We start from the raw sequence: 15,100 nt of genomic DNA on the forward strand, positions 1-15,100 counted from the left end.
TAGCTGGGACTACAGGCGCCCGCCACCTCGCCCGGCTAGTTTTTTTGTATTTTTTAGTAGGGACGGGGTTTCACCATGTTAGCCAGGATGGTCTCGATCTCCTGACCTCGTGATCCGCCCGTCTCGGCCTCCCAAAGTGCTGGGATTACAGGCTTAAGCCACCGCGCCCGGCCATGTGGCATTTTGTTTTTAAAAAGACTTCAAATTCACAGAGCTAGAGAATGAGAGAGTGAATACCACTACTGGGAAGCAGGGAAGAGGAAATGGGGTGATACAGGTCAAAGGATACAAAATAGCAGACATGTAGGATGCATGAGTCTACAACAGGGTCCCTAACTTTTCGGCACCAGGGACCAGTTTTGTGGAATACAGTTTTTCCACAGGCGGTGGGGGTAGGTGGATGGTTTTGGAATGAAAGTGTTCCACCTCAGATCATCAGGCATTAGATTCTTAAAAGGAGTGACGTAACCTAGATCCCTCGCATGTGCAGTTCACAATAGGAGGCGGAGCTCAGGCCGTAATGCTTGCTCACCGGCTGCTCACCTCCTGCTGTGCGGCTTGGTTCCTAACAAGCCACGGAGGGGTACCAGTCCATGCTGGGGGGTTTGGGACTAGAGAGCTAATGTGCAACATGAGGACTAAAGTTAATAAAATTGTATCATAGTAGTAATTTTTTATACTATTTTTTTAAAAAAATTATTTATTTTTTTATTATACTTTAAGTTCTAGGGTACATGTGCATAACGTGCAGGTTTGTTACATATGTATACTTGTGCCATGTTAATGACGAGTTGATGGGTGCTGACGAGTTGATGGGTGCAGCACACCAACATAGTAGGAATTTTAGTTAAATAAGTCGATTTTAGCTGTTCTTGTCATACACACAAAAAAGTAAATACATGAGATGATATATTTGCCTCCCTATTGTAACCATTTTTCTATGTGTATGTATCTCATAACATCATGTTGTAAAACTGAAATATATAGAATGAGTAAAAAAATTAGCTGTAAATTTGGCCTTAATGTTCCATGTTAAAGCCAAATGTTTATGTTTGTAATCAGCTAAATATTCTATTGTACAGAAGTCCTGAATTGCATGGATGCACTGTATTTCATGGATGCCTCATTCTGATCATAAGCTCTTGTTTATATGATTTGTGCATGATCCAAATGTGGAAAGAAAATGAGTGGGCAGCCCATTCTGGGTATCAAGCAAACAGCACAGGCACAGACCATGTGTAAGAAGCAGCCTTAGGCAAAACTGAACCAAGAGTGGTTTCATACAGGTATTCCTCTAAGTCTTTAATTTTTTGCTTATTCCTTTGCCCTTTTTAATGTGATAGACAACTAATCACCTTCTGCTGCCTCCCCAACCTCAACGTCGGTGTTCTTTGGCAGATAGTGACTTCGGTGTTCTTTGGAAGATAGCCTACAAATGAATTTCAAAGGCTAAGCGTATAATGTTTGCTCACTAAATGTAAGCAACAGAGAACTAAATCTGAACTTTGGCAAAAGTCTATTAATAATTGACAACAGAACAGTGAGGATGTAGAAAGCAATACATTAAAAAAAAAAAAACAACTCCATCTGGGATAATAATAACCTGTGAAAATGCTCCCCCGGCTAATTTGTATCAATGATTATGAACAACATGCTAAATCAGTACTTCCAAAGTCTATATATGACTATTATAGGTCTGGAGCAAATGATGAAGAAACTTTGGCTGATAATATTGCAGCATTTTCCAGGTAAGAAAATTTATTTTTTTAAATCGTGTTTTAAAATTACACAAAGACTGTACCAAAATAAGATCTCCTAGTTTTACGTTGGTGGTGGGAAATTATTTGTTCAGATTTATGCTTGGTAGAGAGGGGAAAGTTCTTGGGGCTGTAAGAAATCTTGGGCCTTTAAATTGTTAAAAAATATTCCAAGCCTGTGAATCTTGAACAACTGACTGCAAGAGCCAACCCTATGTTAACTTCACTTGAAAGTATGATAACAATTAATTTAACTACATATAAAAATAGCGATAAATTCGAATGACTTTTCTTTTTCTTAGTATGACAGTAAGTGCTTATGTTCATGGTGTAGGAAACAGCATTCAATGCCAGATAACCATCTTATCCGGATGAACCAGATTGGATTGTTGGCTCAAATGTTCTTTTCCTGCTGGCTTTTCATGTTATCATTCATTTTGATTACTGTTGTCTAAACTTTCACTTTAGATTTCAATTTGTCTATGTAGCATTAATCTTTCAACCTTGCTGTTTCATCTCTCCTTCAAAGCACTTCATCTCTTTTCCCAAAGGTTTTTTTTTTTTTTTTTTTTTTTGGAGTTATAAAAAATGGTTTATTTGCTGGAGCAAGACAGGAGAGCCTTCACTCCACTCCACTCAGTCTCATCCATCTAACATTATGGCTCTTAGTAAAGTCACTCAGTATTGTGGGTACTCCTTGATGGTGATAAATTAAAGACAAAAAGGCAGAAAATATGCAGTGGGGAGGCAATCAGCTTTCCTCCCTGATTTCTTCTTTAGTCTACAACAAAATCACTCAAAATCAGTTTTCTATATTTAAATTAAGAGAAATAAAATCATCCCGGCCAAGGTGGCCTCTGGTATCCATCACTGATTCACCCACAAATTCATCTAGAGACTGAAAATGGCGATGGGGTGAAGGACAGGGCCTCTCCCCAACTCTTTCAAGCCTTGACTTTGTCTCAAGTTTTGCCTGGAACCCAAATGAGCTCAACAAACGCCAGGGAAGTCAGGGGAAGGGAAGTTGACTGAGAGTAGAGGGGCTTAAAATTCTGCACCATTATTTACTATTTTGGACTCATTTAAAAGTTTCTGCTCTTGGAAGATGCCCCTTCTTGGGCCAACGTTAACTTTGTCCACCAAAATTTGCCTGTGAGTGGTCTCTTGAAAACACCTTAATCTAAATAGGTTATTACAACCAAGGAAATTTCAGACCCTTGACAGATGTATATGGTTAGTGTCTCAGCATTGCTAGGCCTCCAGTGCTCAAGTAATTATTTCCATGTATACACAGCCTTCCTCATTACTTAATTCCCTTTGTCCCGTGCTAGCTAATTAACTAGGGCTAATTAGGAGTCTCCATGAGCTACACTGTGTACTACGTACTGAGGAAAAAGCAGTGAGCCAGACAAAGTTCCTGTCCATAGGAGCTTACATTCCACTGGATGCCTATCAACCTCCATTATACTGTTGGATTGAATTGATGCAAAATGGGCCCCAAAGAGTTGGCCAAGTGAAGGTCTCAGAGAGGATGCAAAGGGGTGCCCCAAAGCAGATGGATCACCTATGCAACCCTATAAATTGTAGAAACTTTGGGAGACATAGAAACTTTGGTGACTTCTAAGTTGTGAACTGGAAAAGCGCCTCATGCCTTATGTGCATTACATGGTATTCCAGTGAGTATTCCCATCCTATGTGTGTACTGAGTGACTTAGGGATAGGACACAGACAATGAAAATGAATTTGCAGTGCCACCTTTTCCATGAACCTTGATCATTCTCTTTTGTTCAGCTTTAAATAAAAAAAAAAAGTATTGATCAACTTTCTTTGGAGGACAGCTGATACTATTTTATTATCAACTACTTGAGTTTGTATTGCAACACATTTTAGGGGTCGTTACCTAGCTAATATCTCAATTCCTCTTTTGCTTTGTGACTCGCTAGGTGACCCTTGATTCTTCACACTGCGTCATGTAGCTGGTCACGTGACACCAAGAATAGAATTTCTGCCAGGGTTGTGGAGACTTTGGGTTGGTGGCATGAAAGAAAACAACCTGAAATTTCACATTCTGATTCTAATGAAAAGTGCAAAACAATCAAACCTCAGATAACCCGTTGTGATGCAAGGTCAGAGTATTTCAAACGCATTTACAAAATTTATACACCTCCCTGTCTCACAAGTACAACAAAAGGTCATTTACAGTGACAGCTTTTATTTCTCTGTACTCAGCTCTGATAACCACATTTTGGAGTTCTAGGGACATGGGCCACTCATGTCACCCAGCAGTTGCTTGGAGATATTTTTGGGTAAGACTTGAGACTTTAATATTACTGTGGCAATAGAAAAAAAAATGTTAAAAAGGACAAATAAATGGAACCACCCAGAAGAACAAAATTTCTTATTGCAGTTATAACAAAACAGGGCAAATGTCAAGTTGCTACATTTTGCATGGCTGGAATTGATTGGGATTAATTCAAGGAAGAACAGTAATTTGTTTCTCCTACACATTAATTCAAAGTAGCCTTCTCAACAATGGTCTTCACATTTGTCATAGCTTTTTTTCCTGAAATTATCACTGATGGAAGATAATTCAACAATTTGAACACTTGGAAGCCCTCATGATTTCAGAAAAGGAAACTCTTTTCTGCTGCGTCACCTATTGATACTGAAGATTGTGTCATTTTCTTTTAAATAACAGATAGGTAAAAGTGATGTCATTCTCTCACTTCAATATTTGAGAAGTAATATAAACTTACCAGCGACATTGTGTTCTCATAGGCATAAATGTCACAAAATCATTTATCTAGTATCCACAACAGGTGAATAAGGTGTTTTTGCTTTATATATTTTAACTGCTTAGAGTAAAAAATTAATGTGGAGAAAATCAGAATGCAATATTATAGTATTACACAACTTATAAAACATGAACCCACAATGTTTAGTTGGTGTGATTCAGAAATAGCATACAGTTATAAAGCTGGGTGAGGCATGGGTGTCTTCCTTCAATAGGGCAGCTACTTTGTGAGGAGTGTGTATATCATTTGATTTTTTATAAGTTAAATTTGAAGCCCTTGTTAGATGTGAGGGGTGGGCCAAAATTCCTGTGAACAGATTCTCATCTTTACCCCACTTCCTTTACTCTGGCATCTCATTTTCTATCCTTTGAAAACGGTTTATTATTCAATTGGTTCAACTGTTTCCAGTTGAGCCCATTCTTTTTCCAAAGTGGAGGTCCAGGAGAACACAGTCCGAGAATATGGTGAGGTGTTATTTTATGTATGATTGTGGAAAAGTTACTTAAATTTGGGGTGGGGGTTGGGCAAGGCTTGAAAAGCTAGTGAGCTATCTGACATAGTTGCTGTTATTACTATTTGAAAAATATCAAAACATGGAGGACTCTTTAGATAACATGCATGTTTCCATTCCATTGATTTTATCTAATTTTACGTAGGAATTACGTTTTGTGCATTGGTTGACAAACCTCTGTAACATCCTCAGAACAGAAAATACTGTTTAAGGGAAAGTAAGAGCCCACAGTTATTAAAGTGACTGCGCCACCAAGTGGACAAGCGTAAAGCCACTGTCTGGAGATGGAAGGATTTAGCCTTGCTTTATAAATGGGAATTTGACCTTTAAAAATGTCCCTTTTGACACACACACACACACACACACACACACACACACACACACACACACACGCACAGCTGCTGCCCTGCAGCGTTGTGTGTTCTTGTCATAAAGCTTTCATTGTTTCTCTAGCTCTAAGTAAATATTAATGCCTTCCAAGGCTGGCTTGCCAATGGCTGCTATTAAGATCGTTTTCTCTCATTCTAATAACACACTTAGAGATGATTGGTAATAAAAACTCTCTTCAAGGCTTCTGCTTTTCCCCCTTCAAAATGGAGATCAAAGAATCATGCTGTGAGGGTCTGTCAAGAAGAAAAGACTTTCAGCAACAGAGCATGTGGTGTGACATAAAATAATGACAATTATGATGTTCAAAGGAATAGCATAGAAATCACACAGTAAAACTTCTTTATTATGCTTTTCAGGGACTGGATGTTTTTACTTTATTATGTGAGGAAGGGTTAGATTACAGACCCTTAGCTATTCCACAAAGCACTATAAGGCAGAATTTCTTCTTCCGCTACAGGAAGTACACTTCAATTAAGGGCTTTTTCTTTTTCTTCTTCTTCTTTTTTTTTGTTTTCAAGTTACTGCATTACTATATCATACTTCACTATATTTACTAAAAAGTCATGCTGCTTCTGGAAGCAGAGTTAAATCTAGGTAATACTAGATGAATGCTGGTTAGAAATATATGTGTGCCTGAACAACATGTTTATTATACTGGTGCATATTAGAAATAGGGCTGTATTTTCTTCAATTTTAATCAGCAGTAATGAGGAGAATAATAAATCAAAACAAATAGGAGATATATGTTTTAACAGAAGGAAAGAGAACTAGTTCTCCTGTAAATCTTACTGGTGAATTTTTGGTTGCTGGTTTATTGGTAATTTTCATTCCAACGCAGAAGAAGCACAGAAACAGTCATTTAAAATAATTTTCAGGAGTCAAAAACTTTTCAACCCCCAAATTTCAGTTTTTGTCAAATAATATTTTTGAGAAAAGTGTTAAGCTAAACTAATAAAAAATCCTTCCCTCTTCATTAGACTTTAATGAATACAGCATATAGCTCAATAATTTTGAAGAAATCAAATTATAATTTTAAAAGTAATTGCCTGAAGCTGCTGTTGATCACATAAAAAGGAGACAAACTAGACATAGAATATCTTCTTAAACTCTAATCTAAACTCTATGCATTTGTATACCATCTTGATTTTCAAGATTGGGGAAGTGTAATGAAAACTACGTTCACACAAGAACCTGTACGTGAATGTTTGTAGTGGCTTTATTTAGAATTTTGCCCCAAACTGGAGGTATTCCAAATGTCTTTTAGCTTGGGAATGATTGAACAAATGATGGTGCCCCTGTACAATGGAATACTATTCATCACCCAAAAGGAACAAACTATTGATACATACAACAACATGAGAAAATCTCTAATGCATTATGTTAAGTGAAAGAAGCCAAACTCAAAAGGCGACATACTGTATGATTTTGTTTACATGATATTCTTGCAAAGCAAAATTATCGGGACAGGCCGGGCGCGGTGGCTCAAGCCTGTAATCCCAGCACTTTGGGAGGCCGAGACGGGCGGATCACGAGCTCAGGAGATCGAGACCATCCTGGCTAACACGGTGAAACCCCGTCTCTACTCAAAATACAAAAAACTAGCCGGGCGAGGTGGCGGGCGCCTGTAGTCCCAGCTACTCGGGAGGCTGAGGCAGGAGAATGGCGTGAACCCGGGAGGCGGAGCTTGCAGTGAGCTGAGATCTGGCCACTGCACTCCAGCCTGGGAGACAGAGCCAGACTCCGTCTCAAAAAAAAAAAAAAAAAAAAAAAAAAACAAAATTATCGGGACAAAAACAAAATACGTCTGTGGTTGTCAGGGGATTGAATTGGGGAGAGTTTCACTGCAAAAGAAAATGGAGACATTTTTGGGAATGATTGAACTTTTCTAGATCTCGATTGTGATGGCAGTTACACCATGCATTTGTATGCATTTGTCAAAATTCACAAAAGTACAGACTAAAATGAGTGAATACTATTATATATTAATTATACTTTAATAAATAATTGCGGCCGGGCGCGGTGGCTCAAGCCTGTAATCCCAGCACTTTGGGAGGCCGAGACGGGTGGATCACGAGGTCAGGAGATCGAGACCATCCTGGCTAATACGGTGAAACCCCGTCTCTACTAAAAAAATACAAAAAACTAGCCGGGCGCGGTGGCGGGCGCCTGTAGTCCCAGCTACTCGGGAGGCTGAGGCAGGAGAATGGCGGGAACCCGGGAGGCGGAGCTTGCAGTGAGCTGAGATCCGGCCACTGCACTCCAGCCTGGGCGACAGAGCGAGACTCCGTCTCGGGAAAAAAAATAAATAAATAAATAAATAAATAAATAATTGCTTGGAAAATTAATTACCCTCTAATTGTTAACTTTCTATCCAACAGTAAAATTGCCTCTTTTCCATTAACTTTGTAAAGTCATTTGCTTGTTGGGAAAAAATCCAATCATATTTTTTCTTTTTAACTAAAATGTAATGTCAAAGTTTTGGTTATATTTTTGAAACTCTAAAGCCTTTTATGTTATTTATTTATTTTTTAATTCTAGATGGAAGCTGTATCCAAGGATGCTCCGGAATGTTGCTGAAACAGATCTGTCGACTTCTGTTTTAGGACAGAGGGTCAGCATGCCAATATGCGTGGGGGCCACGGCCATGCAGCGCATGGCTCATGTGGATGGCGAGCTTGCCACTGTGCGAGGTAGGAGGAAGATTGTCACCACAGGGAGAGAAGGGGGCTAACGTTTATCAACTTCCTTCTCTGAATGCACCAAGCTAACACGTTCCTTGATGTTTTTACACTCAGAAACATTAAGCTCATAAACTCTATCATCAAAATGCTTGTTCTTACATGTCCTGATCCTCTTCTTTCCAGCTGTGTGACTGGGCAAGATACTCTCTCTCTGCATTGGTTTCCTTGGCAATGGGGACAAAAACTCTACCTGCCTCATTAGGTTATGGTGAGGATTGAATGAGTTCAGGTATACAAAGTTCTGGCTCAGTAACTGTTGGTTATATTGTGGGTATTAATAACACTGTCTCAGGAAATGGATCTCTGACAAGTAGACTTGCCCAAGGTCACAGCTAGGTAGTTACAGAATTGGAATTCAGCCCTGTGGCTACTGTATCTCAAAACCCTCCTGCTTCCCCCAAATCAAAGTTGTTCTCACAGCCAAAGAGTACATGGAGCAATGTGGTTGGTTATGTTTTCTTCCATGGTTTTGGATCATGATTCTTTGTTATGGATGAGTTATATTCCCAATAGAGCAGTTCCAGCTGCCTTAGGAGGGAGTGATGAGAAAATCAAATAAGATGTAAAGAAATCTCTTATTAGGGCTAATTTATTAATTTCCAGTTCTCTAGCAACTGTGAACATTTGAAAGGCTGTGGAGAGTAAAAATTCTCCCCAAATTCTGCTTCAGAAACTCATACAAAAGTTGGAAATGAATTCTTTTGATGCTAAGCAGGGCAGAAAAAGAATACGACTATATAATATTTAAAAACATTTTAGTTTTAAGAATTAAGGATCTTGTGAATTCACATCCCTTCTTGAAATGTCTGACATAAAATTCTGTCAGGGATATCAGAATGGCACAATGAGGTTTTGCTGGACAGACTTAGCAGCTTTCTTAATTCTAGGACCACACACAAATAAGTGGCTTTGGAGCCCCAGCCTTTTGTCTATGGTAATCCTGAAACATAAGTAGAGAGAAGAAAAAAAAAAAAGGAAAATACTAAATGGGTAAATATCTATACAAAATCAAGATAATAAAGGCCCTTTCAGGCTTGAAGCTATAGGCAACAACCTTAGAACAAAAGAAAACAAATGAACACTAAAAAACTAAGACTTTAGTGTTCTTAAATCTCAATGAAAATAAAAAGTAAATGGTAAACTGAAATAAATGGAAAAAAATATGAGACTGTAAAGGGTTAATGTCCTTTCCACGTAAAAAGCCCTTATATTTGAAGAATAAAATAATATATTGCTCAAAGGGACAAAGAGAAATACATGAACAAAAGATATAAATAGGAAATTTACAAATGGAGACATAAAAGTAACCAATAAACATATGAAAAATATTCAATTTCATTAATAAGCAAAGACATGTAAATTATGACCATCTGTTTTATTTTCTGGATATCGAATTTTTATTTTAAGATCAGGCAGTATGATTAGGTTAGGGAGAAAACGTGCATTTTCAAACAGTGTTGAGAGAAGTGTAAAGTGAAATAATCTTCCTAGAAAATAATCTGGCACTGCATATCGAAGCTCTAAAAATGTAAATTCCATGTGATGCTAAAAATTCTCTTCTAGGAATTCCAAGGAAATAATTATGATTTTTGAGGAAAAAAAATCATTTCTGCAAGGATTTTCGTGCTTCTTATTTTTAGCAGGAGAATAACTAGAAAAAAATACCCAAACATCTCATAATTAGAGATAGTTTGCAAAAAATATGATGCATAAAAATGGCATCAAATTAAAAAATTATACTATAGGAAGAGTGCAATAACATAGAATGATATTTTAATTTAAAATTGTAAGAAATCAGTTGCGAACAATAGTCAGGTCCTAAAATACATTTAGTTTCAAATATCGCAATTTACAAATGTTTATTTATAAGTGATGAGTTTACTCCTGACTTTATACTCTTCTGATTTTTGGCTCAATCTTATAAACTCTTCTTTGAATTATTTTGTAAGGAGGAAATTATAAAAATTAGATTTGAAAGAGTAGAGATAAAGGGACAAGGGACCATGAAGAGAATGGAAATGAAGAAAGGAAGCAGAGAAGGCAAAAAGCAGAGCTCACTTAGTAAGGCACCCTGGAACCAGCAGATTATTTTTACCACATGTATTAGTTCCTTCTCACACTGATTTAAAGATACTCTTCGAGACTGGGTAATTTATTAAGGAAAGAGGTTTAACTGACTCACAGTTCTGCATGGCTGGGGAGGCCTCAGGAAACTTACCATAATGGCAGAAGGCAAAGGGGAAGGAACGACCTTCTTCCCATGGCGGCAGGAGAGAGAAGTGCAAGCAGGAAAATGCCAGATACTTATAAAACCATCTGATATCATGAGAACTCACCCACTATCATGAGAACAGCATGGGGGAAACCACCTCCACGATCCAATCACCTTCCACTAGGTCTCTCCCTCAACACCTGGGATTACAATTCAAGATGAGATTTGGGTGGAGAAACAAAGCCTAACCATACCAACACATGTTACTTTATTTGATATTTGACAGGTGTTTCTGTCCCCATTTTGTGGGCAAGTAGCTAGAGTTACAGAGAAAACAGTTTTTCATAGCTCATCAATGACAGATTTATTCTCCAAGTCACTTCTGATGGTTCCAAGACCAGTCTTTATTCTTGGTGGAGTTGGGCTGAGAAGAAAGAGGAGAAGAAAGCAGAAAAGAAAGCTTCTTTAGAAACTATGATTTGACAGTGTAAGTAGGACTATTTCCTTCAGAAGTAACCATAAGAGGATATTAAATGCTTATTACAGGCTTATCCCCTTAGATTTATTTCACACTTATAAAGCAATTATCATGTTCCAGACACTATTTTAAGTATATTATGAGTATTATAGCATTGAAGCCTCAGAGCAACCCAAATAAATAGGTCATATTATTAAACCTATTTTACACAGGAGAAACTGAGGCACACACCAGATGAATAACCGTGCCTAGGGATGCACAATTCATAAGTGATAGAGATGGGATTCAGATAGAGTTATTCTGTCTCCAGAATCTGGGCTCCTTACCACTTTGCAAGAGCTTTAATTTCAGAAAGTCCTATGAAGTGTCATGAGGAGAAGCCCATTATGATCCCCTAGAAGTAATTACAGTTTTAGGAGCATGCAAAACAGGCCCCTTGGCAGAATAAGTTACACAATAGACATTTGGATAAGGTGGATCCAGCAGAACAAAGAGAGGGTGGTGACATCGAGATCACAGAGGAATTGGAGAAGGCAATGGAAGTGTGCACATGCTGCCCTCAAAAATCTAGGATCCTCCATTGGGTTCCTATTAGGGAAGCAACATCAGAGTTTCTATTCTGTATTTGTACTAGAAACCTTTCTCCAGGGTTTCTAAGTTTTCTCCTATGTTTCAAAGACCATCTATAGGTTATTAGTCTATTTAATATTTAGGTATATCCAGAAAGCTGACGGTCATCAGCTAATAGTAGAGTGCTCTTTGGCAGGTGTGCTTTGGTTGTGGGACAGTAGGTTACTTGCAAGAAAAGAATGAATGCCTGGAGTAGATGGTGCTTGTGCTCTGGATGTATTCCCGTCTTACTTCCCTTTTCCATCAGACCTACCACTTTTTGCCTGACATTATCTCTTTCAACATGAACCCATGGATAGGTGTGTTTGAAGTAGGGGAATGGGAGAGAGCATTCCCTAGCTAATGATGTACAGCAGTAGGTGGATAAATACCCCAGCTCTCTTTGATCAGGGTAATGGAAGCATTTTCTAATATGGTCACCCACTGATCCTCGGAAGGATTGAGTCACATTGTCCACAGTAGTTCCCTGCCCATGAACATACCCTCTTTTACTGGCTTTCTTCCCATTCTTCTCTCACTTCCCCATTCCTTCAATTCACTGAGATCGTTTCCAAATAAGATAGCTTGCTCTCACATCTCTGTGTAATTTTTGGCTTCTGGAAGTATGCAAACCAGGATAATAGCTAACTGAAGGCTATAGATAGCCATAGGCAAATTTAAGTAACAGTGTAAGAATATTCATACTTGGCAGAGATTTATTTATGAAAACTGAGAAAATTTACATGGAATTATGAAGTTATTATTGGATTTATTCCATCATTCCCAGAAAGAATATGGAAATCCTCTCAAGCAAATCAATCCTTGGGAATATGGTGAAATCTATGGAACTTGTTGTGGAGTATTTTTTTTTGGTTACCCTCCTAAATATCTGGCCCCTAAGCATTCCTGTCTCCAGGGACTTAGACCCTAGCAAGGAAGAGAAGTTGGGGCCAGGTTCAGAAAACAGGGGTTATCGATCTCTCTGGAGAAGTGTCCCCCTCAGCATGGTCAGTGAGAGTAAGTGAAACCCATTGGTGTCCACAGGCAATGGTCTGGCCTGAGTAATTAGAATGGGCCTCCAGAAAGTTCTGGGAATTGCTATGGTGCCATAGTCTCGTTTTCCCGGTTGACTCTCCAGATTTATTCAGAGTTCAACTTCAAGGGCCTTTCTGCCCTTCCTCTCACAACTGTAGGGCACATCCACCTTATTAACTGGGACTGAGGACTGAATTTGACTCTTTTTTTTTGAGACGGAGTCTTGCTCTATCACCAGGCTGGAGTGCAGTGGTGCTATCTCGGCTCACTGCAACCTTTGGGTCCCAGGTTCAAGCGATTCCCCTACCTCAGTCTCCTGGGTAGCTGAGACTACAGGTGCGCACCACCACGGCTGGCTAATTTTTTGTATTTTAGTGGAGACAGGGTTTCACCATGTTGGCCAGGATAGTCTTGATCTCCTGACCTCAAGATCTGCCTCCCAAAGTGCTGGGATTACACGCGTGAGCCACTGCGCCTGGCCTGAACTCTACTCTTTTACACTGCTGCATGGTTGTAGAGTGACCAATGAAGCTATACATTTTTCATTTTCAAAATGATGATGAATACAAGGTTACCAAATAAAACACAGAGGGCCCATTGTGTTTGAATTTCAGATAAACAACAAATCATAGATGTCCTGTATGTTTGCTCAATCAGAGCTCTCACCTGTAGGAATTCTTGTGAGGATTCATGAAATAAATGCTAGAAATGCTTATATACTATCTTTATTTGGCCCTCAGAGCCCAAAGTCCCCAAAATCTTTATCTTTCACACACAAAAACTCACTTTCAGTAAAGAATATTCCATTTACATCTTAGTGGAAATAAAAATTGTTCTTTTTCTTTGCTAAAAATATTTTTATTTTAAGCTTTATGCAGAAACCTTGGGAAAAAAGGGTACCGTTAGGAGCCAGGCTTGTAATGTAAATGTCCAAAAAAAGATGAAACTGAAACAAACAAACAAACACACAAATAAACGAAACAACAGTGCAAGCCCCTGGGTGGAGACTGCAGCGAATCTGAGATTTCATGTTCTATCAGAAGGGGGCAGCCACATCTTAGCTCTTGACGACCCAAGGGAGCAGGGATGTGGGGCTGCCAAATCTTCCAAAATTTTAAGAGAAGCCAGAAATCTTGATTTCTATGTACAATCTCCTGGTTTTTAAATGTGGGCAAATAAATCAAAATTCCCTAAAACACTGTTTGGGGCAACAATGTGTGGGCCAAAGTAAATACTTTTGTGGGCTACAAGTGTCCCCTGGGCTGTCCATCTGGGACATCTGATTTATGTGGAAATTTACCATGAACTAGTTTTATTTCTGTGGCAGGTCATTTTCACTCTCTAGGATTACGTTTCTTCATTGATAAAGTGAGCTACTTGAGCAAGACCAGTGGTTTGAATGCCACGCCCCAAGGAGGCTGGGGTTGTTCCCAGGGATCTTACAGAACTTAGGTGTGACACTGAGCATGCAGCTACTTGTGTTGCATTTTGGCGTTCAAAAGAAAAGTTCTTTAAATAGTTCTGCTGGTAAGACAAAAAAAAAAAAAAAAAAAAAAAAGAAACACACACAAGAAAAAACGTTCACAACAAAAATCTCCAAAAACAGAAACCCAGAAAATTGGCATAGAAGTGGAGGATGATCTTTGCAATATTTTCAGTATACAAATAAATGATTTTGATCCCATTTAAAATTTTATCAAATGCAAAAAGAGAGACAATTGAAAGTATAGAGCTACCTTTTCTAACACTTCTGAAATTTACACTTTATGTCAGCCCTTGAGGTTTTAGATGCACTTTATGTCAGGCCACTTCTTTCCACAGAACTGTGTCAGCTCTGGAGGGTTTAGATGAGGCAGTGAGCATTTGAGTGCATTTGATGTCCATTTCTCAAAGTATATTCTTGGTCTATAGGAGAGGAACAAGATATGTAACTATCTCTGACCATTGCTAAAAACATAAACATGTATTTAATAAATGTTGCATAAACTCCGAAAGTGATACTTCAAAGTCGTGTGAAAAATGATGATCACCAGCATTTCTAGAGCAATTAGTACGTGCCACGCAATTTGACTTTATTGTTTACTCACCTATCCTTACCACCATCTTAAAATGTGTGAGTGCAAAACCCTAAGAAACTTTCTCCAACTCCTGTGGATGTGGAAATCAAGGCTTAGAAAGGTTAAATGCCTTGCTCCAGTTATTAATCACTTAGGCAGTGCTACCTATAACATCCTGCTCCGTTACTGGTATTTTCAAGTGTCATTAACTATAGCAAGAATCCTAAGGCAAGCACCATGCTATCATCTTAAAATATTTGTTGCAAACATCCTATATTTTATTGTTTTATCTTTTTAACTTTGAATAGATAAAGCAAGCCACAGAAAGTGAAATTAATTAGGAAATACTCGCTTTTTGCAAAATTTGGGAGCGTAAACAATGGGTCATGAAGTACAATCGAACAAAAAATAAAATTCTAAGAAGTCTTTTAAAGTGGAAGAAAAATATCTGAAAAATACTGAATGGAGGGCAGTTTTTCACGTACTGTGTTATGAATAAAAAATTTGATTCAATA

At 38.4% G+C, this 15,100-nt stretch overlaps 1 protein-coding gene across 1 annotated transcript in view; it reads left to right on the top strand.

Moving 5' to 3' along the window:
* The first annotated feature begins 1,521 nt into the window (after positions 1-1,521).
* Positions 1,522-15,100, top strand: part of HAO1 (hydroxyacid oxidase 1) — a 60,068-nt gene continuing 46,489 nt past the window's right edge. Inside the window, exons 1-2 of the mRNA XM_010387776.2 lie at positions 1,522-1,748; positions 7,992-8,143. Of these exons, the coding sequence (XP_010386078.1) occupies positions 1,612-1,748; positions 7,992-8,143 (289 nt within the window). The 5' untranslated portion in view covers positions 1,522-1,611. The remainder of the gene's footprint in view (positions 1,749-7,991; positions 8,144-15,100) is intronic.

Source organism: Rhinopithecus roxellana, chromosome 13 (assembly GCF_007565055.1).
Source record: "Rhinopithecus roxellana isolate Shanxi Qingling chromosome 13, ASM756505v1, whole genome shotgun sequence".
In the NCBI taxonomy this organism is placed as follows: domain Eukaryota; kingdom Metazoa; phylum Chordata; class Mammalia; order Primates; family Cercopithecidae; genus Rhinopithecus; species Rhinopithecus roxellana.